The 27,428-nt window shown below is 39.9% G+C and overlaps 1 protein-coding gene across 4 annotated transcripts in view; it reads right to left on the bottom strand.

Moving 5' to 3' along the window:
* The window catches only part of LOC113517599 (integrin alpha-PS2-like), a 176,776-nt gene that overhangs the window by 32,763 nt on the left and 116,585 nt on the right, over window positions 1-27,428 (bottom strand). For all 4 annotated transcript variants that reach the window (XM_052901488.1, XM_052901490.1, XM_052901489.1 and 1 more), the window contains exon 4: window positions 589-715. In XM_052901488.1, the coding sequence (XP_052757448.1) occupies window positions 589-715 (127 nt within the window). The remainder of the gene's footprint in view (window positions 1-588; window positions 716-27,428) is intronic.

Raw genomic sequence — 27,428 nt, 5'->3', positions numbered from 1 at the left:
AATACTAAAAAGTTTAAAAAAGATATAACTTATATATAAAATTACAGATCGGCAAGTCATGGCAATTTTGCGTAGCCATTAGTGAAGGAAATGACCTCGAGCTTTCGCTGCGGCTCGCTATAGCCTTTTGAATTTAACCATACAGTTAGATGGAGGGGTGGACTTGTGGTTTATGCTACCTTTTAATGGTGTTGATTTTGATGCGCCATTTTGTGTGATACCTTCGTCGATGAATTTCACAAGAATTAACCACGATGGATTCGTCGGGTATATATTTCTTTCGATCGTGTGTTTTATTTGGATATATTATATATTGAGTATCCAGTTTCCATATTGAGTTTCCAGGGAGCACCGCGAGGAGGTCGACCTGGTTGGGTATATTGCTATATATAATATTACCCACCCTAGGTCAAAGTGCCTAGCGTAAATTGTACAAAAGCTTTAAGTTGTTAAATTTAATTATGTCACTAGTTGATTTCAACCCAGGTTCCTTTTCAAAATTATCTAGTAAATGTAAACGCCATTGAAACGCGAACCTTTGTGCAACTCACAGTAGACAAAATACGTAATTCATAATTGTATACTTACTCGTCCGACATGGCGAGATTTCCTCCACGCGATCAGCATCCAAGGTCTTGGCGATGAAGCACGTGCCAACTGGATCACGCTGATTCAGTTTGTGCGACACGAAAGAGACGAAGCGAGGCGCGCATGCCTGTAACAATGAATACGTTAGTACCAATGTATCTATCATAATTTTTTTAAGAATGGCAAAGCTGACAGCCCGCCAGACGGAACGTGGTAACCGTCGCCTATAGACATGAGCAGTACCATGTACATAACAGAGTATACTGTTTCGAACTTGATATATTCCATGCGTTGTCATTCCTGAGGACTCAGGTGTTATTCCTCTATACCCTTTAAATTCACTGCCATATCCCAGCATTCAAACCGAAATGCTAACACATACACACAGCCATGCAAATACAACTGCTTCACGGTTGAAACACGAATGGGACTGTGGTGCCCAAGTAAACGACTTTTGTACAAAGTCTCCCTCTGCTAAGTCAACATCGTTTTACACTAAATAAAAGGATGCCCGCAAAAGAACCAATGTAATCGACATAGACTGAAGGATAAGCTATGGCTGCTTATTTTCAATTTTTTTTTTCGATTCTTATAAAATAAATGTACATTCCTTGAAATACAAACATTAAATGATTTACGACCACCGTACAAACTCCAAACATCCTATAACGTTTTGAATATTTGAATTACGTAGAATCATAACATAACTAAAATAACATCCCAAGAATAATTCTTACGTGTATAATGAACTTCAAATTGAGCAGTACATATAACACTGTTTAACTTAATTTATTTCTATATATTTATTAACTGAACGTTGTCTCGCATCCACACAACCGTGGCTCGAAACACTTACTCCCAAAATAGGGTTAACTTTAAACATTTTTAACTAATTGACCAGTGACAAATAAATGAGTTTTCGCCTCACGTTGTAACGATAAACGTCTATACTGGGAGGGAAGGGATTGTTAGTAATGCGAACTACCAGTCTTGGGGGGAAGGGATTGTTAGCAATGGAGTTTGACAGCCCCTTTGCTAGCAATATGCCCTATCAGGTCAACCTCCACGTGGTTCCCCCTCGAAACCATCGTGAACAATTCTTGTTGAATTCGTCTCGATGGGCTAACTGACCTGTTTCATCCTCACCTATCCTCCTTCAATTGCCCCGCCGATATACGACCATTCTGTCGGAAAGTGCGTATAAACTGTTCTGGAATGCGAGAACACGAATGGGACTGTGGAGCCCAAAGCGCAAACGACTTTTATGTCCCTAACAATGCTTCAGTTCTGGTCTGACCGCCGTGCGGTCAACATCGTTTGTCACGCCATCTAAAAGGATGCCTCAAAAGAACCAATGTCGACATAGACTGAAGGAAGAGCAGCGCGTCGTATTTTCAATTTTTTTCGAAACTCGGCAAAATAAATGTGAAATTTTTGAAATCTCAAACATTAATGGGGATGATTTGACGACCAACCGTCCACAAGTCCAAACATTCAGAACGTTTTGAATATTTGAATTACGTTCAAGATGACCCACGTTCAGGACGTCCTTCCACTTCACATTCCGACGAAAACGTATATAATGAACTTCGAACTTGAGTTAATGGGGACCGTCGTTTAACGGTCAGACAGGTGGCTATATATTTATTAACAAAACCGTGGTCCACGAAATTCTAAGAAACGAACTTCAAATGAAAAAAATTTGCGCCAAGATCGTTCCGTGAGTTTTTGAAAAAATTCCATTACGGTGACCGAACACCCCCTTGCCGGATTTGGCCAGTGTGACTTCTTCTTGTTCCCAAAAACCAAATTGGTACTTCGGGGGCACATTTGTAACATAAATGATAAAAAAAGTCTATACTGGGCAGCTGAGAAACCTACAACCAGAGGACTTTCAAGGAGCCTTCTCACAGTGGAAACGGCGTTGGCACAAGTGCATTATGTCACAGGGGGAGTACTTTGAAGGGGATAAAATTGATTTACCTGAATAATTGTAAAATAAAATTTTTAAAAAACTTTTATACGTACTTTCCGGACAAACCTCGTATACCGATAGCGCGGGTGGGATTACTATTTCATTATCACCCATAAAAAAAACTACCAGTCTTATTGCTAGCAATATACCCTGACAGGTTGACCTCCACGTGGTCCTTCCTAAATTAAAATTTAGGTTAATTTGAACAAAAATATTTCATTTTTTCTTTCTTAGTTTTACAACCCTTTTAATAATAATAATAAATAGATTTATTTTCTCTTCACAATTCATTACAGTGAAATACAATGGCATATGCTTATATTAAAGAAATTATCCTAGAAATCATCCTGCTGAATTCCAGGTGTATTCATCACGATTGACTAACTGTCTTTTCATCCTCACCTATCATCACTCACTGGTGTCCCGACAGCGTACATCGATAGCGCAATAAAAGAAACGGTTTAAGTCGCTGTTTTTTTAAGGAGCAAAATATACCTACTTATTTCTGTTACTATTCGTTTGTATTTTAAAACTTAAAATTCATTAAATAAACACAATGTAAATCCACTATTTTACTTAAAAAGAATGTTACGTATACTCCCCTAGTTCATGACGTAATGAAAACAGTTTCACATGCGCGTGCGCAGCTCTAGTTAATAAAGATCAAACTAATACCGGCCGCGTGTGGGCGCCATAGCGGTGCGTATGTAAACAATTGGTGACATCTGGCGGAAATTGCAGGTTTTTTTTTCGTTATTTCTTAATATCTTATTCCGTCGTTACTGATTCTTAAAATAGATCTTATTAGGGCTAAAATTATTTTCAATCGACTTTAAAAGGGGGGAAAGGGATTGTTAGCAATGGAGTTTGACAGCCCCATTGCTAGCAATATGCCTTATTAGGTCGCCCTCCACGTGGTTCCCCCTGGAAACCATCGTGAACAATTCTTGTTGAATTCGTCACGATGGGCTAACTGACATACTTCATCGTCACCTATCTTCCTTCACTGGTGCCCCGCCGGTGTATTCCGATAGCGCGGGTGGGGTTACCATTCCGTTATCATCCATTAAAAAAAACCGACTTTAAAAAGAGGGAGGTTCTCGGTTCGGTTGTATTTTTTTATGTTTGTGACCCCATAACTCCGTCAGGTGTAAACCGATTTTCGGAATTCTTTTTTTTTATTTGAAAGTATATAACAGTTGACTGTAATCAAAAGACCACTCTTTGGAATCAACTTCCAGCAAATTTCCGAACCGATACGACAACATAACCTTCAAGAAAAGAGCATTCCTTTTTAAAAGGCCGGCAAAACAGTTGTCATCATGGGCGGCGGTATCACCATCAGGTGAGCCGCATGCTCGTTTGCCCCCTGTGTTGTAAAAAAAAAAGACTAATTTCCCAAACTTGCTTCTTATTCATAAAAACGTCAAATGCCTCATAAAGCTATTTCAGCTTTTCTTTGGTCCTTTTCATCATCACCATATTAGCGTTTAACTATCCACTGCTGAACATAAGCATCCCCTTGGGGGGTTTTGCCAGTAGTTGCCACGCTTGACTGGCGTATTGGCAACCGCAGTTAGGCTTTAGAGATGCTTTAAGAGGGACGCTGCTGCCCAACCCACGCCCTCCCTTAGTCGCCTCTTACGACTCCCACGGGAAAGGAAGGGATGGCCTATTCTATGCCGGGACCACACGGTCCTTTTACTTTGCGTTATCTTCCAAATTTGAAGGAAAGTGAAAAAACAGTCTCATAGTTAAAAGAGGTTTGTTGTAAGTTTTTTTTTATACCACTGAGGTGGCAAACAAGCATACGGCCCACTTGAGCCGTAGCCTATGAACATTTGCAATACCAGAGGTATTACGCGTGCGTTGCCAACCCTGAAGAAACCTCTTTACCCCCCTTTTGAAGAACCCCATGCTGTAGTCTCTTGGGAAAACCTCCGCAGGGAGCTCATTCCACAATCTGAGTGTTCGTGGGAGGAAACATCTCTGAAACCGCGCAGTACGCGACCATTGAGGTTGTAGGACATGAGGATGAACCCCCTGTCGATGGCGAGCCGTACGATGGTAGAAAGTGGCTGTGGGCATCATATTGAACAATTCCTCTGAGCAGAATCCATTGTACAGGCGATAGAACACGCAGAGTGAGGCAAAATCTCTCCTAAGACTCAAGGGTTCGATACCACTTGAGCCTGGGATCATCGACAATTCTCATAGCTCGTCGTTGCAACGAGTCTAAAGGTTCAAGCTGGTATCTAGGTGCTCCGGCCCATAAGTGACAGCAGGTTGTAGGTTACTTTATAGATTAAGGGCTTTATCTCAAAATAACAATGGATAACTCTTAATTCCTATTTATGCGTTTAAAAATAGCCAACGGGGTCAGCGCGGTCGTCCTGTCCCTTTATGGTCGATCCGTAATGTCCTTTTTACGATCGATTAATAGTGATCGTAAAACCCTAGTTCAACACGCCAGTTTAATGACAGTTAGCTAATTCAACCGTGACCATAGTTACTTATATCAATTGAAGGGGCTTTTTGAAAAAAATGTATCAATTAATGGAAAATTTAAACAAAATTTAAAAACGCTATCAAAGGGAACAATTCAGCTATGTAATTGAACCTAATTGTTTTACTACAAATAAATTAAACACGCGATAAACGGGTGTTCAATACATGTTTAGACAAAATCGTATCTAACATCTGTTTATGTGTAAACAAAAGAAATTCAGTGTTAGTAAAAACTAGGGATCCGGCCCGGCTTCGCACGAGTAGATGTAATTTTCTAAAATAATATACAGCCTATGTTGCTCGCAGAGAATGTAGCTTTATATCGGCGATGGAATTTTTAACATCGGTTAAGTATTTTTTTGAGTTTATCCATTACAAACAAACAGTTAAAAGTGTGTAAAGTAATAAATTTCATTATAATATAATGTATAGAATTTATTATTTTAATTAACAAACATTATTACACTAACTAAACAATTTTTTATTAATTTAAACAGAGTTTTGTTAAACATGTTTTAGTTAAACGCTGTTTAGTTAAACATTATATTATTTTTTTTTGTAAAAAAAATTACAGTTTCAGGTATTATCACTTTTACAGTAAATAAAATATTCTACTGCGTCAAGGTTTAAAAAGGTATTTTATTGTTACAATTAAATAAACTTAACAGAGAAGACTGGTATATATATATATATATATATATATATATATATATATATACATATTTATTATATATATTATATATATATATATATATATATATATATATATATATATATATATATATATATATTACCAGAGGGAGACTCTGTACAAAAGTCGATTGCTTCGGTACCTCTGTCCCATTCGTGTTTCAACCGTGAAGCAGTTTGCATGGCTGTGTTTCGGTTTGAAGGGTGGGATATGGCGTGAAATTACTGGCTACAGAGAAATAACACCTGAGTCCTCAGGAATGGCAACGCATGGGAGTATCATGGGCAAAACAGTACCCTCTGTTATGTCCATGGTACTGCTCATGTCTATGGGCGACTGTTATCACTTTCCATCAGGTGGGCCGTCAGCTTGTTTGCCATGCTATGTTGTATAAAATATATATATACATATATATAATGTAGACTGATAGTCATACGTATTTTTTCTTTTGTTAACTTTTTGTTAACCTTTACATATAAGCATCATACTAACTTACAAGAATTTTACAATCACTCACTTGCAACTAACTAATAGAGTTAGTTAACTCATTATGAGTAAACCGAATACGTACAGATGACTAAGCGAATGACCAGTTCAATGGCCGGCATGAGTCAAGTGTCTGACTACGTTTGACTGTCTCGGCAAATAAAAAAAAAAACATATTGTTCGATATTTAAATTCTTTGTGAGGTTTTATGCAATATTAATTTAATTGTAAAAGAAAAAAACAAGACTTATTTAGTGAGTTTTATTTTTTTTTTAATGCATGATTAATGGAATGGTAACCCCGCTTGCGCTAACGGTATACGCTGGCAGGGCACCAGTAAGGGATGATAGGTGAATAATGATAAAGCAGGTCAGTCAGCCCATCGTGATGAATAGACCTGGAACTCAGCACGATGGTTTCCAGGGGGAACCGCGTGGAGGTCGACCTGACAGAGTATATTGCTAGCAATCGGACTGGTAGCCCGCATTACTTACGATCCCTTCCCGCCTTAGTGAGTGAGTATTTATTTAGTGACGTATAGAGTGGTAGGTACCCTCTCGTATCTAGCTGGCTTTTTTGTTATAACTACAGGAAATAATTTATCATAACTTAGGCACAATATTATTATTTTTTTTTTTATTTAGACTTTAATTGAGCAAAAAAAAAAAGCTTTTTATTTGTACACTATTGTTTTGTTTTTGTTTATTTTGTTCTTGTTTTGTTGCTACTGTGTGAGTCGTATGCTTCTTTGATTAAATTATTTCTTTCTTTAAATGTTATTATTCAAAACATTGGAACTCGTCGATCTGTAAAGCTAAAAATGTTAACACCAGGGGGCGCACTCATACTATATATTATATAAAAATAATTACAAACAGGCTCTATGTGAATCCGATTTAGAAATTACCGTCATAACAGCAAGATAAGGGGGGAAAGGGATTGTTAGCAATAGAGTTCGACAGCCCCATTGCTAGCAATATGGGCATATTGCTAGCAATAGGGCTGTCAAACTCTTAAGGTCTCTCTTAGGTCTAAGAACTCTATTAGGTCGATTTCCACGTAGTACCCCCTGAAACCATCGTGAACAAATCTTGTTGATTTCGTCACGTTGGGCTAACTGACCTGCTTTATCCTCACCTATCATTCTTCCCTGGTGACTCGCCGGTGTATACCGATACCGCAGGCGGGGTTACCATTCCATTGTCATCCATAAAAAAAAATTGCAGGATATAATCCATCTCTTAAGGGAGTAAAGTCCCAACAGTGGGACGCCTAATGGACCTTAAATAAATACAATACTACAAGAAGTACAAAACTATTTGATTTATGACCTATAAAAAAAGAATGCGTTCAAGATGCGCGCGCATTCTCTTTTATCGGTCATTGTATGAGTAAATTCTAGAGCCGCTGACCCTACATTATTTTATGTATATTTGTTTGTATATTATTAACCGACTTCAAAAAGAAGCTTCTCAATTCGGTTGTATTTTTTTTTCAATATTTGTTTACCTCATAACTCCGTCAGTTGTAGACCGATTTAGAAAATCCTTTTATTAACTGAAAAGTTGTACTTACAAATTGATATCATAGAAATTTTATCAAAATCGGTTCGGCAGTTTTGATTTTAGATCAAAATAGCAGGATTTATGACAATTGAAGTCGATAGTAAAGGTTCTAAAAATGGGACTATAATAAAAAATATATACATATATATATATATATATATATATATATATATATATATATATATATATATATATATATATATATATATATATATATATATATATATATATATATATATGCATTATTAGGTGTCTTTTCACTTTTCGATTCACTGCTTATCCCAAAGGTTGACTGGTAGAGAATGCTACTAGCATTAAGTCCGCCTTTTGGATGATATTTTCTTTTACTCAATAGAGTTATTAAAATAAATAAATTCACACGGGTAAACCCGCGGGTCAAACAAGTTATAGATAGGAAAGGTAGAAAAAATTTTACTTTCATAAAACAAACAGGTCTGGCGGCGGTGGGGTTTTGGTCTATATCTTATGCATCGTTTCAAAGGGCCGCCGGCTGACCCATTTTCCTATTCCAGCGGCTGTTAGCAGACCGCGTTATTCTCGGACTCAGAAATAGGACAGCTTGGCCCGTGTCAATTGACGTAACGAAATGCATTACCTACTTGCGTAACGCATTACTTTTTACGCTATAGTTATTAATAGTTATTGATTGGAGATAAAGATGTTTGGTTACAGCACTAGGTACAATTTTAATTTGATAATTTAAAAAAACTACTGTCTTGTAGACACTGTAGATAGATAGATTAAGAGACTACCGACTAAACCGTCTTTCAAAAAAAGCGTTCACGCTCACTTTTTATTTTTATCCGAGCAGTAAGTGCTTTATATTATTCCCAAATTCGTGTATAATATAGTATATATCATACATGTGTAAGTATATTTGTCATTCATATATATTTATTCGTTTATATATGTAATTTTAGTATGTATGTATATCAATAATTACTAGTACCACATTCGAGTATTCTGACATTTCCCTATGGTTGACTGGGAGAGAATGCTTTTAGCATGAAGTCCGCCATGTACACATATTTGTACTAATGAATAAATAAATAAAATAGATAATTTATATGCATTACTTACAGCACTCAAATTACAACATATATATATATATATATATATATATATATATATATATATATATATATATATATATATATATATATATATATATATATGCTTTATATACAAATCCTTTTCTATTCCACTTTCTCCTTTTGAGTTCTCAATGTTGACTGAAAGAAGTCCCTTTAAGGGATAAGTCCGTCTGTGTGCATTTTGTTATCACCTAATATCTATATTATGAGTGAATGTACAATAGTATATAAATAAATAAAGATGGCCGTGTGGTCCTGGCATAGAATAGGCCAAACCTTTTTTCCCGTAGGTGTCGTAAGAAGCGATTAAGAGAAATTAATGGAAGGGAAGGATGGATGATGAGGAACAACTTAGGGTGGAGAGATGGGCAGTAGCGTCCCTATTAAAACATCTCCAATATCTATTTGCAGTTGCCAACCCACCTGCCAAGCGTGGCAACTACTGGCAAAGCCCTTTATAAGAAGCCTATATACAGCGGTTAACAATTAACGACTCAAACAATATGGTAAGGAAAATGTCTAATTAATTAAATAACATCATTTCTTATTGTTAAAATAATTGTCATAACAAATCAATATATGTGCACGATCAGTAAACAAAAATCATCGTTTTGTTTGCGTCATTCAATTAGGTCATTGCAACCACAAACAACATAATACTGGTCAGACAACTGAAGGTTAATTTTTAGTTGCAAATTACCTGTTTTATATAAGTATGAATGGAAAACAAGCTAACTTTAAATTTAACTTTCTAACTATCAAACTATATACGAGGTAGACTTTGTACAAGTAGTTTGCTTTGACACCTCTGTCCCATTCGTGTTTCTACCGTGAAGTAGTTGTGTTTGTATGGCTGTGTTTCGGTTTGAAGGGTGGGATGTAGCAGTGAATTTACAGGGTACAGAGTAGTAACACCTGAGTCCTCAGGAATGGCAACGCATGGGGGGCATCATGGGTGAAACAGTATACTCTGTTATGTCCATGGTACTGCTCATGTCTATACGCGACGGTTACCACTTTCCATCAGGTGGGCCGTATACTTATTAGACACCTCAATGGTATAAAAATGTAGATAAATATATAAATAGATATAGCCTGAGTTGTAAAGTTATGTACCTTGCGACTTTGTTCCTAACATCTTCGTGTCAAAGGGTACGCTTAACATATGTTTAGTAAAAGATTAAAAGGTCAATGTCCTACGGAGGCAGCGTTAAATTTCCCTACAATGTCGGTAGTTGGCATACACAATGGTTGTCTGTCTGTCTGTCACTACGCGAGTTGTAAATCAAAAGACGCCGTTCACCTCTGTTCACGATTATTGCCGGTTAATATTGTTTGTTACTGTGTAGATTTAGTAGCTATACGTTAACGTAAATAAAGTTAAAGCCATTTTCTTAAAGATGTATAACGTGAATTGGAAAGATAATTTCACGATATTTCCTTCAAGATAGGTTTTTTTTATAATACAGCCAAACGAGCATGCGGCTCACCTGATGGTAAGTAACTACCTCCGCCCATGATCACCCGCAACACTACAGGCATTGCAGGTAGAGAAGAACGAGTCCGAAAGACCTCAATATTCATTACCTATTCATACCATCTTATAATGTATTAAAATAATATTTTCCTGATATTATAAATGTGAAAGTGAGTTTGTTTATTTGTTACCTTTTATCGGCTTAACAAATTCAAATATGACATTTGGTAAGGAATAGAATAGAATAGAAATCATTTATTCAAATAAACTTACATTGAAGCACTTTTGAAAAGTCATTACATTTTTTTTAATTTACCGCTCGTTCGGAAAGCTGTCTCATCACAAGAAGAACGAGCAAGAAACTTGCGTGATGCTCTTTTAAATAATTTTATTATTATTTTACATTTTTAAGTTTAATTGTGTGAATACAAACCACCAATTAGCACTAATTCAATTAAATACTCAAAAAGAAAAAAAAAATTGAATACATAACCAACTGGTTAAACAATTAATAAGAGGAAATCAGTCATAGTGATTAGAGCAGACCAGTCCCTACAAGCAGCACCCGTTCACGAGTATGACGGATGAGCCAGCCATCACTGCGCTCGACCATATTTTAGGGAGCCCAATGACCCGGCCCACCACGCCGCCACAAGTCTGGACATTTTAGTGAGCATGACTACTCAAAACACTAGACCACGTCAAAGCTACTCACAATTGCCATCTGATAGTTATAGTATTCACATTTTACATAAGAATGCATGCGGCAATTAATACAAAAAACCGCTACGCTTTCATATTTCTAAAATTAATCAATTAAATCAAGAAAGCAATGAGAAAAAAAAATTATAACGTTGTATGCTAATAAACTAATTATTTACTTGATATGTTGTCATCTATGAATTCGTCTATCCTGTAATAGGCTTTCTTACATAAAAATTGTTTAATATAAGATTTGAATTGCCTCTCTGTCAGATTTAATGCAGATTCCGGCAGTTTATTATAAAATCTTATGCAATTACCATAGAATGAATTACTGATTTTGTGCAGACGGCATTTAGGTAAAATAAGCTTATTTATATTGCGTAAGTTTCTACTTGTACAGTCTTTGAGTTTTTTAAAACTCGCTAAGTTCTTCCGTGTATACATAATATTTTCATAAATGTATTGTGAAGTAACTGTGAGGATATTTGAGTCTTTAAAGCACTGACGTAATGACTCTCTTGAACCCATACCATAAATAGAACGTATGGCTCTCTTTTGTAAAACAAATATAGTATTTATATCGGCTGCTTTACCCCACAGCAGTATGCCATAAGACATTATGCTATGGAAATAACTAAAATATACAAGTTTAGCCGTCGCCACGTCTGTTAATTGCCTAATTCTTCTAATTGCATATGCAGCAGAACTGAGTCTACTGGCCAATTTTGAAATATGGGGCCCCCATTGTAATTTCGAGTCCACTGTTATACCTAAAAAAACTGTATCATTAACAAAATTTACTATTTCGTCATTAAGCAATAACTGTGTATTTATTAGTCTTACATTAGGAAGTGTAAATTTTATACACTTTGTTTTGCTGGAATTTAATAATAGGTTATTACATGTAAACCAATTTAATATTGCAGACATAGCACAATTTACATCGTCTAATTGATTACTTTGACGTCCAATTTTAAACACTAACGAAGTATCATCCGCAAACAGCACTATATCTGCAATTTTCTCTACCATAAAGGGAAGGTCATTTATGTAGATTAAAAAGAGAAAGGGGCCTAAGATTGACCCTTGTGGAACGCCCATCTTAATATTAGCTCCCTTAGATTTTACACCGTCAATATCTACAGTTTGAACCCTATCCTCTAAATAAGTTCTCATTAATTTTAGATCATTATCTCTTATACCATAATGTTCGAGCTTGTACAAAAGCGTTTTATGATCCACACAATCAAATGCCTTTGATAGGTCACAAAAAACTCCGAGTGCATCCTGTGACCTCTCCTAAGATTCGAAAATATGTGTCATTAGCGCAACACCTGCGTCAGTGGTAGACTTGCCGGCGGTGAAACCATATTGCTGACTGTGAAGCAGTCCGTTAACCCTGAAGTGATGTAACATTTGATTTAACATTATCTTTTCAAACACCTTACTTAGAACTGGCAAAATAGATATAGGTCTATAGTTCCCTGGCTCAAATTTATCTCCTGATTTAAATAGTGGGATTAATTTGCTAAATTTCATTAAATGTGGAAAAACGCCATTATCAATACATTTATTAAAAATAGTGGCTAGATATGGAGCAACAATATCTATGAAAGAACTAACTACTTTTACAGACATGCCCCAAAGGTCTTCCGTATTTTTTAAATTTAGCTGTTTGAATATTTTTATGATATGAAAGGGGCTAACATGTGAAAATTTAAATCTTAAAGAACAACAACCGATATTAGTCTCTAGTAATTTTTTTGCTCGAGATTGAGATGAGTCCAGAGAAGATGTAATATCAATCGGAATATTAGCAAAAAAATCTTCAAAAATATTAACTACATCTTTTGTTGTTGTTATTAATTTATTATCATAATTTAATGTAAATTGATTACAGGCTATTTTAGATCTTCCAGTTTCTTTATTTATAATGCTCCAGATGGTTTTAATTTTGTCAGAAGACTGCTTAATTTGTTTATTAAAATAATTAGACTTAGCCATAATACAAACTTTTTTAAAAATTTTAGAATAATTTTTTACATAAGTGGTGAATTTGTCATCAAATCGATATTTTTTTTGATCGTATAAATCAAACAAAATATTTCTACTTTTAAGTATTCCTACTGTTGCCCATTCCGTGAATTTAGATTTAACATGAACTTCTTTTTCTTGAAAAATTGTTCATATTCTCCGGATAAAATATTAATTAGCTTGGTGTAAAGATAATCAGGATTATTACTAGATTGTAACAGCAAATCCAATTTATTTTTAATCGCGCTTTTGTATTTATTAATATTGTAAACGTTTATTTGTCTTTTTGATTTTTTATTATTGTTGACTTTATTGATTTGACTGCTAAACTTAACAACTTGACCACAGTGATCTGAAGGAAGTTTATTTATTATGAATTTTTCTGTATACTCGCAGTTACAAAAAACATTGTCAAGACAAGTAGCAGACGTGGCAGTTACACGAGTGGGTTCATGAAAGACATGACATAAATCAAATGACTGAAATAAACTAATAATTTTTGTACATGTGGGTGTGTTACAAAGAATATCAACGTTAAAATCTCCACATACAATAATTTTTTTAATACTATTAAATACTTTTTTTAAAATATCCTCCATCACCCCTTCAAAAACATTGTAATCACTATTAGGAGGCCTGTACACACATATAAGGATATAATTTTCTAGTTCTATACAAGATAATTCTATACAACACTCAATAGAAAGTCTAACAATGTCAGCACGTTCCTTTACTTTAATATTATTTCTTGCAATTATCATAGACCCGCCTCTGTTAACTGACTTTCTATTGAAGCAGCTGACAACGTTATAATTATTTAAATTGAACATCATATTGCTTTCTTTAAGCCAATGTTCTGTGAAACAGACAATATCAATATTATACTTTTCTAAAAATAATTGTATAATTAACTCGCTGCCGGGAAAACTTTGTATGTTCTGATGAACAATTATTAATTCTGATTGCTTTCCCTTTGTCTTTGTGAGCAGTTTAAATCTGCAGTCATAGTACTTATGTCACAAATATTAATAGAATTATCTGTTATGTCAGCATTTTTATGTTTAAGTTTACCATGTAAACTGTTCATGTAGTCAATATTATAAGCCACTAAAGTGGCTATTTTATTTTTAGATGATTTAGAAAGATACATTGTATCTTTTGTCAAATAAAAATCACTAATAAAACTATTAGTATCAAAAAATGTCAAAATGTCACTATGACGACATGTCAATGTATGTAATAAGTTATTCAGGTAATGTACCTTACTGTTAATTTTTTTATGAAGATGTCTATTTGTGTAAGGAAAAGCGCACAATACAATCTTATACACATTTAATTGTAATAAATATTCAATTCCTTTAATTACATCCTGTCTATTTAATTGAATACTATTACCAAAAAAATAACACAATTGTGGTCATATTGTTCATTTTCGTAGACTTAATTTTATTTATTTGGAGTCGTAGTCGCCACTAAGGTAACTTAATGGTCGAGTGATTGACAGCAGTGTCTCTCTTAAAACATTAACAAAAGCCTGTCGTTGCCAACACGCCAGCCAAGCGTGGTAACTACTTGCAAATATTGTAGTTTATTTTTTAAATCGAAAAAAACTGGTTTATCACAATTGAAGTTTTTAGTGGAGCACAATTTTAAATGATTTATTCCTAATGTCCAGTAAATTAACATAAGATTTTTTTTATACAACTTAGAATGGCAAACAAGCTGACGGTCCACCTGATGAAAAGTGGTAACCGTCGCCTATAAACATGAGCAGTACCATGGACATAACAGAGTATACTGTTTCGCCCATGATACCCCCCATGCGTTGCCATTCGTGAGGACTCAGGTGTTATTCCTCTGTACCCAGTAAATTCAAGCCATATCCCACCCTTCAAACCGAAACACAGCCATGCAAACACAACTGATTCACGGTTGAAACACGAATAGGACAGAGATACCCATGTAGTAATGCAATGAACAAAACATAATTGCATTATGCGCTTCTCTTAACTACACTGATAGGTAATATTGCCAATTCTACTCTCATTATTGATAAAATGTTGATTACAGCTGGAAACGTATACGCCAATAGATTCCTTTAAGTGGATGGAAGATTGTGTTTCTATATACAGAAGAATGTAGGTGAATCCGGCTGTAATAAGCATTATAACAGATAGTTATCGGGCCTTACACAGTTGTAATTTCTGCTTGCGAAATGGCAACACTCAAAATCGATTAAGCACCGATAGTTGCGCGCGCGCAGCGATGTTTAACTTTAAGTGGAATGTGCTGTTCACACGACCGCTTCACTATAGATCAGTGATTCATGTTTGATGGTAGATAATAAATCTGCTGGTATCTGTGTATTTCTAACGAAGTTAATATTATGTGGAGCTGAAATTTGCCCAGTGAATGGTCATTCGCGAGATTGTAAAATATCATTTATCTTGTCCTTTCAAAATGGATCGTAATATCACGTCAATAGAACTGATTTTTAAATGTCACTTTCGGAACATATCACTAATTCAAGAATTAGAAAATTGATTCGTATTTGATGTAAAAAAAAATGAAGCTGTTAATATCTGTAATTTGTAATAAAATCAATAATATATATAAGGAGCATAAGAAGACTTTGTACAGAAGCCGTTTGCTTGAGTGCCTTTCTCCCATTCGTGTTACTGTTGTGAAGCAGTTGTGTTTACATGGCTGTTTTACAGTTTAAAAGGTGGGATATGGCAGTGAAATTACAGGGTACAGAGACATAACACCTTAATTTTTAAGTATGGCAAAGTGTGAATGGTATTTTAGGCATAATATACACTCCGTTATATCCATGATACTTTTTATGTCTATAGGGGATGATTACCGCTTTACATCAAGTGAGCTGTCACCTTTTTTCTATACAACTTAGAATAGCAAATAAGCTGACGGCCCACCTAATGTAAAGTGATAACCTATCGCCTATAGACATGAACAGTACCATGTACATAACAGAGTATACTGTTTCACCCATGATATCCCTCATGCGTTACTATTCCTGAGGACTCAGGTGTTAATCCTCTGTATCCTGTAAATTCACGCCATATCCCCCTTCAAACCGAAACACAGCCATGCAAACACAACTGCTTCACGGTTGAAACTCGAATGGGACAGAGGTACCAAAGCAATCGATTTTTGTACAAAGTCTACCTCTGGTGAGCTTTTTTGCCATTCTAAATTGCATATAGAAAACAAATTGCAATATATGAGATTCTAGAAAGTCATTTTGCTACACTTTGCACTTTATAGCATGATGCAAGGGACAGGTCACTAAAACTATAGAAAAAAATTACAAAAATTCATAAACTATATTATACAAGATCACGACGATCATGACCTTGTATAACTTTAAAAAAAATTCTAGTATTTTTCTCAAAAGACAAACAAAAAGAAACCAAACACCTACTATTTAAAATGGCATCCATAAAAACAAACATACCTTAGCTACTACGTTCACCTGCAACTAGATAATGATAAAAAGTAAGCTAACCGACCGTCGCAAGCGCCGTTAATTTTTACGAATCCAACCTATTTAGGGAGTTAGTGAGAAAATACCGTGTAACAGTGTGCGCAGCGGTATTCCACACTGTATATGGGTCCCGGACCTTTCATTCAGTTCCTGGTGCAGTTAGAAAGGGAAAAACTCGGACTTTAGATTCTCTGCGGTAAATATAGATGGCAGTATGTTACAAAATGGCGGCTTTTAGGTTATATTTTAAAAAAATTATAACTTTTGGCTCTATTTTCTCTATGTAAAGAGATTTAGCGTGAATATATTAAGTACATAGTTTAAAAATAATTACCTCGTATTTAGAAAGTTGTATAAGCTAATATTAATATGTTAAAGTAAGTAAAAATGGATAGAACAACAGATATTTGTTACACTTTCACGCAAAAACTACTGAGCAAATTTGAATGAAATTTGATACATGGGTAAACATAACACTTGGGATAATCGTAAACTAACATCGTAACATGGGATTAAAATATTAGGATTTCTCTAATATTGTTACGCGTTACTTATCTTTCTTTATTTCCGTATAAGGCCGCGGTGTGACATTTGCGCGTGCGCATTTCTCTTCCGAAACGTAGAACAGATGAATCTAACTTGACACCTTTTTATGGGCCGGGCCAATTATGGCGTACGGATATGACATTACAACAAAGCCCATCATTCAGGGGTTTCGCTTACAAATACGGTTTCTTTTGTGGCGTTCAAGGAGAGATGATTTGTGAGTCGCGAAGATGACCAGAATGACAATGAGAAACGGTGATATTATAATGTACAGTTATTTATTCAAACATGACGTCGGAGAGCAATAAAAATTTACAAATTTGTAAGTACATAATCGATAATGTCAGATTAGAAATTAAATAGTATCTAATCATAAATCATATAAGTATGTATGTGTCATTATGATTATGTCATATCATCTACTGTGAATTTTTTTTAAATTAATGAAGCTAAGACTGGTACCTGACTCACGAAAAAGGAAGGATTATGTGTTTTTTTTTATGGGTGAAAATAGAATGGTAACCCCGCCTGCGCTAACGGGATACGCTGGCGGAACACCAGTGAAGGGTGATAGATGATAATGAAAACAAGCCAGTTAGCCCATCACGATGAATTCATCAGGAATTAACCATGATAGTTTCCAGGGGGAACCGCGAAGAGGTCGACCTGATTGGGTATATTGCTAGCAATGGGATTCTTAGTCTCCATTACTAACAATCCCTTTCCCCCCAAGGATAATGTGTTGGATGTGCGTGTATTTATGTTAGTTACCAATGGAAGAACTTATATACAAGTCGTTTGCATTGAAAAAAAAAACTAATGTGTACTAGATATTTATTTGTTTTTTTTTTTGTATAAATATTATTATTATTATTAAAATAAATATGGCGGAAGTAAACTTGTTATTTGAACAGTAACTTCGACTATTGTGCTTTTGTTACGCTCATCAATTTGATGAACCGGATATAAAATGTCAGTACAAATCGGTAGCTTCAACCTTGACCCAGTCTGAAACGAATTCTCGTGTTAAACCAACTGTAACTTTCACGCGAATTACGAGTCGACGATAATGATTGTCAGATGGGTGAGATTTTCAGGTCGCCTTTATTTTTGGTTTATGTTACACAATATCTTCATTAGAGGGGAGGGGGGGAAGGGATTGTTAGTAATGCGAACTACCAGTACCAATACTAGCAATACACTCTGACAGGGCGACCTTCACGTGGTCCCCCTTGTAAACCATTGTGCTGAATTCCTGGTGTATTTATCACGATGGACGAACTGACCTGCCTTTGCATTCTCACCTATCATCCCTCACTGGTGCCCCGCCGGTGTATACTGTTGACGCAGGCGGGGTTACCATTCCATTATCATCCATTAAAAAAAATATCTTCATTTCAGTATTGCCATGTCAATTATATTTTAATCAGAAATTGGGTCACTCACGTTGTAAAGCTACAATAAGTGCTGCTTTTCTTTGCGTTGCCAATAGTTGCCACGCGGGTTAGCAACCGCAGTTAAGCTTTGGAGATGTTTTAAGACACATATTAATCAATATTAATTTTATTATGATAGATTTATACTTCTTTTTTAATTTTTTTTAATTTTTTTTTTATATACAACTTATAATGGCAAACAAGCTGACGGCCCACCTGATGGAAAGTGGTAACCGTCGCCTATAGACATGAGCAGTGCCATGGATATAACAAAGTATACTGTTACGCCCATGATACCCCCCATACGTTGCCATTCCTGAGGACTCGGATGTTATTCCTCTGTACTGTAAATTCACGCCATATCCCACCCTTCAAACCGAAACACAGCTATGCAAACACAACTGCTTCACGGTAGAAACACGAATGGGACAGAGGTACCCAAGCAATCGACTTTTGTACAAAATCTCCCTCTGGTAATTTAACGCCAAAAATTCTAATTTAGAATTAATTGAAACCTACCTACCTAACGGTCTAGGAAGTCACACCCTTGCAGCATGACAGTACTTTGTAAGGCGGATTTCTTCGCTGGCTATAATTATGTACAGTCGCGATCAAATACCGTTAGCACTGAATGAAAGGTAAAATGCTATAAATGGAAAACTATGTTGCTAACTGTACGCAACTTGAACCCCGTTATTGACACATGCTTGGGATGAGCTAAAAAAAAGCACCCGGTTTCACTTGTCTTACTAATCCCCATAGCACAGATATATATATGTAAAAATGCCTATAGTGTACCTTTCTATGACTCGTTTTTACAGCTTTTCAACCGACTTTAATAAAAAAGGTTCACCAGAAGGAGACTTTGTACAAAAGTCGTTTGGTTGGACACCTCTGTCTCATTCGTGTTTTTACCGTGAAACAGTTGTGCTTGCATGGCTGTGTTTCGGTTTAAAGGGTGGGATATGGCAGTGAATTTACAGAGAGTACAGAGGAATAACACCTGAGTCCTCAGGAATGGCAACGCATGGGGGGTATCATGGGCGAAACAGTATACTCTGTTATGTCCATGATACTGCTCATGTCTATAGGCGACGGTTATCACTTGCCATCAGATGGGCTGTCAACTTGCCATTCTAAGTTGCAGAAAAAAAACGATCTATATATAAAACAAATATTAAATTTCTTAATATTTGTTTTATAGATAGAAATCGTCATGATGGGCTAACTGACCTGATTTCATCATCACGTTTCACCTATCGCTGGTACACCGCCAGCGTATACCGATAACTCCAACGGGGTTACCATTCCATTATCATCCATAAATAACACGAGGCAAGCAGAAAATATATATATATATATATATATATATATATATATATATATATATGTATACAACTTAGAATGGCAAACGAGATAATGTGTTAAGAAAACCTTCAACCGAGGTCTACACTTTCCTTTAATATCAGCAAAGGGTTCAACGTGGACGGTATAACATAAATTACGTTTACTACAATGATCTGTTATCTATTGTAGAGGAAATTAGCTTGCCAAAGGTCGACCCTATCGGCGGTGGAAGCGTTAAGGAACCGACCTAGAACTTTATATAGCCAGTCTCATATCTCTATATTTATAACTAGCTTTAACACACTGCTTCACCCGCGTTAAACAGTATTCATCGTCGTCATATCAGCCTTTAACTGTCCAATGCTGTACATAAGCTTCCCCTTGGGGGTTTTGCCAGTAGTTGCCAAGTTTGGCAGGTGGATTAGCAACCGCAGTTAGACTTTAAGGATGTTTTAAGAGGAACACTACTGCCCATCTTTCGCTCTCTCTTAGTCGCCTGTTATGACACCCACGGGAAAGAAAGGCATGGCTTATTCTATGCTGGGACCACACCGTCAGTACTTATTACATTATTGTTAAAATGTGAATAAGCGAATAATGTAGGAAACAGATAATTAAATAAAGTAAAATAAATGCAATTTATTTTATTTTAGTTATAAAATGTAATTAAAAATAATATAAATACCTAATTAACCTAACACTTACATGACTATGTATGGCGATATATGTACTCACTCTACTATAAATATATGTAATATTTAGCGTCTCAAGTGAATAATAATGCTTCGGGCAGTAGTCGAGATAAAATGAAGACAAAGAAATCATTACAGGGCCTTAATAACAATGCTTTTCGCTAGGCCCCTCCCTTTTTCAATACTTGCAGTATTTATGTGCGCGCGCGCATCCGATGCGTGACCGCTAGGCGGGCGACCGCGTGCCGCGTGCGCACAATAGAGCATGTGATGATCGCTTTCGGAGAATTAAGATTAATGGTGCACGCATTGTGTTATAGGTAATAATATGTTGAACACACGATTTGTCCATTTAATTTATAGCTTTTTTAAATACATATATAAAAATACTTTTTTCTCAAACATGCTTGGAAATGTGAGCATTATTTTGACAATCTTCTTAGGGATAAATCAAAATTGTCGTACTGGCCAGATATATGCGGGCAGCGGCTGGCAAAAGTTGTATGAAAATCCATATCTGTCGTGTTTTGCGGCCAGATAAATTACCATGTAAACTCATATCTGTCCTGTAATTTAAAAATGGAATGACCTTGTACTTCGAAATATGGCTACCAAGGAGGTAACTAATAAAAGGTTTTATTCAAATTTCGAACTGGCTTGCAAATAGAAAGCTGTTTATTGAAAAGAAAAAAAACAAAGTAACATTATGGCCCGTGAAAAATTATTATTGTTCGTTATTCTTCATTGAACTTAAAAAGTAAAATTGTGTTTTTGATTACCGCGCATTGTTTGAGAAAAGTACTATACAAGCTTTGGCCACAACTAGGCATTGATAGACTCGCATACCTGTGTGTGCCTCGGCTACGCCATGGCCCACATTTGCACGTTCATCCATCAATGCCTCAATTGCTGGCCACTGCAGTAATGTATTATTTAATATATCAATGGTGTAGCATAATCCTTTTGATTTGGGGAGAGGGGAAGTGATTTTTAATAATGCGGACTACCAGTGTCATTGCCAGCAATATACCCTGTTAAATCGACCTCCACGCGATTCCCCCTGGAAATCATAGTGGTTAATTTTGGTTTAATTGGTTCCTATGAGCCAACTGATCTGCCTTGTTCCTCACCTATCATCCTTCACTGGTAACCAGCCAGCGTATACCGATAGTACAGGCGCGGTTACTACTCCATCTTCACCCATTAAAAAAATTAGTTTTGATTTGGAGAGTAAGGGATATTTAGTAATGTCTGATAGTCCATCAGTTTTATTGCTAGCAATATAACCTGTTAGGTCGACCTCCCTGCGGTCCCCATTAGAAACCATCGTAATTTATTTTCAGGTGTATGCATCACGACGGACTTTTTTTTATACAACTTAGAATGGCAAACAAGCTGACGGCTCACCTGATGGAAAGTGGTAACCGTCGCTTATAGACATGAGTACCATGGACATAACAGAGTATACTGTTTCGCCCATGATACCCTCCATGCGTTGCCATTAGTATGGACTCAGGTGTTATTCCTCTGGGGTGCTAGGTCGGAAAACCTCCTAGTGCGCCCTGGTCATTGTATGGTCGCTTGTCCTGGTGGATACGTCCGGCGGGAACGGCGGCTGACAATGGCTGGGGACGGTGCACCAACGTAAGTGACGTCTGCTTAGAGATGTCGCTTACCGACGGCTAATATTCCGACAGTGGTGTACACAAGTCCTTGGGCCTGTCGTGTTCGTTCGGGGAGCGGGTTCTGTCCCGCGACGTAGGAGTGGTCGGCGGACCCGGCGGGTGCTTTGCTGCACAGCCGGGCTGGTTTTTGTGCCACCGCCGGAAAACCGTAATCCCTCACGAAGGTGTGGTCATGTTTCGCACCCGAGTGAGGGGACGGAGGCCTTGGCTTAATTGCCTGGGCCGCGAGGAGACAACCTCTATAAAAACCGTTTGTTTAAGCTCCGGTGCCTGGCGAGGGACAGTTCACTCTGTGGAGCACGCCGCTGGATACTTATTTCGGTCGGCGTGTTCTGCGGAGTGGGCGGGTCGGTGACGTAACATCGGCCACAAGGGCACCAACCTTTGGGCACCTGCCGCACCCAAAGCGTAGTAGGCCGTGCATGGAAGCAGGGGGCTACCCCATGCACGAAACCAATCCCCCATATTGGGAAATTCATGGAATCTCAACTAAACAAAATAAAAAACATTGACGTAGTGTCCGTGAAGGACGGAGAAGATGTGGTGTCCGAGAAGGACAGTTGATGTGGTCGGCGCTTCATCGAGAGCTTCTGCTAAGATGAAGAGGCAGAATTATCACGCGGCCACAGACATCCAAAAAAGGGGAGCCTGGGTATATTGAGGCTATTGAGGGCTTGGAAGCGAATCCAAAGTCGCTTAGTACGCTCGGATTTGGTGGACGCCAGGGAGACATGGCCTTTTCGGCCTCAGAGGCCAGTGATGAGGAAGGTACAGAGGTGGCTATGCGAGAGGTAGAGCTTGACCGCAGAAAAGTAGACGCGTTACGCGGTCGCAAACCAAGAGTGGCTTATCACGGCTGCCGACCCCGTTCGCGTCCAGAGATTCGTCGGTGGAGTCAACTGCCCGGAAAAGAAAGCGTGATGGTAACTGGTCTCTGATTCCAGAGACTCGAGCGTCGATGTTGGTGGAGACTTCAGGAATACAGTTGTTGGTGGTTCCGGCCAACACTATCATGAAGTGGGGAAGGCCACGACGCACCTTGTTTCTAAGACAATAGCTTTAGGCTATTGTCGGAGGATGTGGCATCCCAGTCGGGACCTCCCAAGAAGAAGGGAAAAGGGAAGGGCAAGAAGTCCCCTCCCCAAACCTCTGAGAAGCAAACGGTGGCGGAAGCGTCCGTTGCCAGGTTGAAGAAGGCGATGCACGCCAACGCGATGCAACTCAGGCAAGCAGTCCGCAAGTGCGGTAATTTAAAGGGGGCTTCCGTTAAGGAGCTGAAGGAGGGTATATCCTCCTTTGAGATGTTGGCAGACAGGCTTGGTGTCGACCTGATCCCGACTTCTATGGCACCAGTGCTGGCAAAAAACCAGCGTCGGAGGACGAGGTCAGGGAGCTGAAGCGCCAGGTGGCAGAGATCCTTGAGGACAGGAATCCGCACCGCGAATAGGCGTGCTGCTCCCCCTCCACCACCTCCAGCGAGGCATGAGAGATCCTCCCTTATTTGCTTTGACCTCCGGAGATCCTGGGCTTTGATCCGGACGAGTTTAAGGCGCAGATCTTACAATCTGTTGGATGTAAACCAGAGGATGGACCTGGTCTGCAAAAATAACGGTCCTCTTGCCTCCCCGTCCAACATCAGTGCTCACTTTCTCGATGTTGAGGGAGAAAAGGAGATGATGTTTGATTATCCAAAAAAAGAATTCCGCGACCTTGCGAAGCCAGCGGCGGGTATCAAAGCCCGCCTTTATAACGTTCAGGCGGCCGGAAGGGTCAGCAACCGCAACCTTTGTCAGATCTCTCTTAAGGTCCTGGATGGGAACTGGCCGTCGCTGCCGACGATCCTCCCCCGGGAAAATCCAGAGGCTATGGCTTCAGAGGAGACTTGGACTGAGGTGTCCAGGCGCAGAGGGCGTCAAACTCAGATGCGGGATAGGCAGATGACTGCTAAACAGCATTCTCGTCGTGCAGGAGGCCCGGCCCAACAGCCACAGAAGAATGGCGGTGGCAAGCCCTCCCAGCAATTCCGTGCCCCGCGTTCAGCAGCGGTGGTATTGGCTCTGAACCCCGAGGCTGAGGGGCGCGGAGTCACTTTCCCAGATTATCCGGGAGACCAGGAGTAAAATCAGTCTCCCACATGGGGATCGGGGGGTAAGAATGAAGGTGGCAGCTACGGGCGCCCGGATTATTGAAATCCTGGGCGCTGAGAATGGTGGTCATGCGGATCAGCTGGCTGAGAGGATCAGACAGGTCCTACCTGAGGATTGGGTAAAGGTGTCCAGGCCTTGCAAGACTGCCGAGATGAGGGTACTGGATTTGGACGATGCTGTGACCCCTGAAGAGGTCGCAGAGGCAGTCGCTAGGGAGGGGGGTTGCCGGCCGGATGAAGTCAGGGCCGGCACAATCCGCAGAGGCCCCTCCGGCCTAGGTACCTGCTGGGTCAGAGGACCCGTCGTTGCGATCAAATGCATTACGACGGCGGGTCGTCTTGGCATTGGCTGGGTCAAAGCCAGGGCCGAGCTTCTTAGGGCACAACCCCTGCGCTGCTTCCGGTGTCTTCACATCGGGCACGTTCGTACCAAATGCACACTTGCGGAAGACCGGAGCGGACTATGCTTCCGCTGCGGAGAGGCTGGCCACAAGGCGGCGGTCTGTAATGCCCCAAAGTGCATGCTATGCTCGGCGGCGGGTCGTCCTGCCAACCACCGAGTGGGGGCAAAAACCTGTACCCCCCCTCAGGGGTGGAAAAGAGGGCCAACTATGACCCCTACCGCTGGACCTTCCCAGAGGGGTTGCAGGAGGCGATGGAACTTCGATAAATGCACCATCGCATCCTGCAAGCGAATCTGAACCACTGCCGCGACGCTCAAAATCTTCTTTTTCAGAGCGTCGCAGAAATGGGAGTGGATTTGGTTGTGTGTTTATCCCTCTAGGGGATAACTGGTTCGGCGATACTGATGCGCTGGTTGCGGTAGGAAGTTTTAGGAAAAAGGCCGTGGGTCTCTTCAGTTCGTCCGGCATCGTTGGTGTGAGCTGGGGGGAAATTCGTCGTCGGGGTGTACTTCTCTCCCAACAGGAGTTTTGCTGAGTTCGGGCAGTTAGATAGTAAAACAATTTTCAACCCGTATGATGGTGCTCGGTGACCTCAATGCGAGATCAATGGCGTGGGGCGACCGGGTTACCACTGCTCGCGGCAAGCTCCTGGAGGATTGGGCGGTCGCGGCGGGCTTAGTGGTCCTAAACCACGGGTCATTGTGTGCGATTTAATGGCGAGTCGATAGTTGACATTTCGCTCGCCAGTTCTACAATCGCACACAATAGAGTAATGGCCGAGGTGGAGAGGTCTGACCACCGTTATATTCGGGACGTCTTTCCATGGCCCCGGCCCATGATCATAGGCACGTCTTCCCCAAATGGGCATTGAGGCGTCTTGATAGGGACGTCTTGATGGAGGCACAATCAAAGTCGTCCCAGGCCTGTGGAGGTGGAAGGGGAGGCACACCAGTTCACGGAGGTATTGACGCAGATATGTGATGCGTCAATGCCTCGAGCCGGTCCCCCTCCTACTCGGCGACAGGTGTACTGGTGGTCGGAGGAGATAGCGGCCCTCAGAGACGAATTGGGGGCCGCTCGACGTCATACACGCGGTATCGCCGCAGAAGGACGGGCCGCACCGCCGAGATTTGAGCTGTATAGGATCTATCGGGGGAAGACGAAACCCAATATCACCAGCGCCAGGAGAGGGCCAGGAAGGACAGAAACTCTCGAGAGGGATCCATGGGGGCGCCCGTATCGTACGGTACAAAATGCGCCCCTGGGCGCCCCCGGAAGCGGAACGCATCCCGCCTCAACAGCTGGAAGAGGTACTGGCTGCGCTTTTCCCAGCGCAGCCGGAGTTAACCCCCTCCCATGTTACCGCGGAGCCATGAGGTTAGTGGTGCCGGAAGGGGCCACGAGAGTCTCCCAAGGATAATAGGCTCCGGGCGAAAAACACCGCCCCGGGGCCTGATGGAATACCCGGCCGCGTTCTAGTCAACCGTCTCCGGGACCTGTTCGACGGGTGCCTGGAGACCGATTTCCCGACGAGTGGAAATGGGCATACGGAAGGAGGGGCACCCCGCAGGTATATATATTCCGTCCCATAGTACTATGGGGGATAAATGTTTGAAAGATATATATCGCCTCATATATAGTCCGATTCGGATTTCAGCACCATCGATGCCGTCGCTCGTGTTCGGGCTCTCTCGGATAGGCGACGTCCTGCGGTGAGGTGCTGTTGGCGGTGTCGCTCGACATCAAGAACGCCTTCAACACTCTGCCATTTGCGTGCATTAGAGACTAAAATATCATCAGGTGCCTCCCTCTTAGGGACGTAATCGGGGCCTACCTAGAGCACAGGATAGTGCACTGCGTGGGACAGAATGGGGCGGTAACGTCGAGGGAGATGCAGCGTGGTGTCCCACATCGGTGCTAGGACCGATCTTGTGGAACATCGGGTAACTGGAACTTGCGGGGTGCTCTACTTTCCGGCAGCGATGTTGTCTGCTATGCAGATGACACACTTGTTGTTGCCAAGGGGAGGACTTACAGGGAAGCTGCCCGTCTTGCCACGGCAAACGTGGCACTCGTCGTCGGTCGTGCGCGTCGCCTTGGGCTCCATGTGGCGCTGGAGAAGTCGGAGGTACTATGCTTTCACAGACCCCGACGAGCGCCAAGAGGGAGCCCACATAATGGTCAGTGGCCAGAGATTGGTCGTCAAGCCCCATATGAGGTACTTAGGGCTTGACTTAGACAGTCGCTGGAACTTCCGTAAGCACTTCCAGAGGTTGGCCCCCCGCCTTATGGCGGCTGCCGGTGCTCTAAGCCGGCTGCTGCCAAACATAGGAGGGCCAGGAGGGAGCGCACGTCGCCTCTATCTTGGGGTGGTGAGGTCCATGGCCCTGTAATAATATGGAATAGGGCCCTGAGCAGGCAAAATGTGGCTTGTTTAAACAGGCCACATAGGGCCATGGCAATCCGCATTATACGCGGATACCGCACTATCTCCACGGAGGCGGCGTGTGTGATGGCGGG

This window comes from Galleria mellonella, unplaced genomic scaffold, assembly GCF_026898425.1.
Source record: "Galleria mellonella isolate WM207_F2 unplaced genomic scaffold, CSIRO_AGI_GalMel_v1 utg78, whole genome shotgun sequence".
NCBI lineage: Eukaryota > Metazoa > Arthropoda > Insecta > Lepidoptera > Pyralidae > Galleria > Galleria mellonella.
This window is presented reverse-complemented; position numbering and strand designations above follow the sequence as displayed.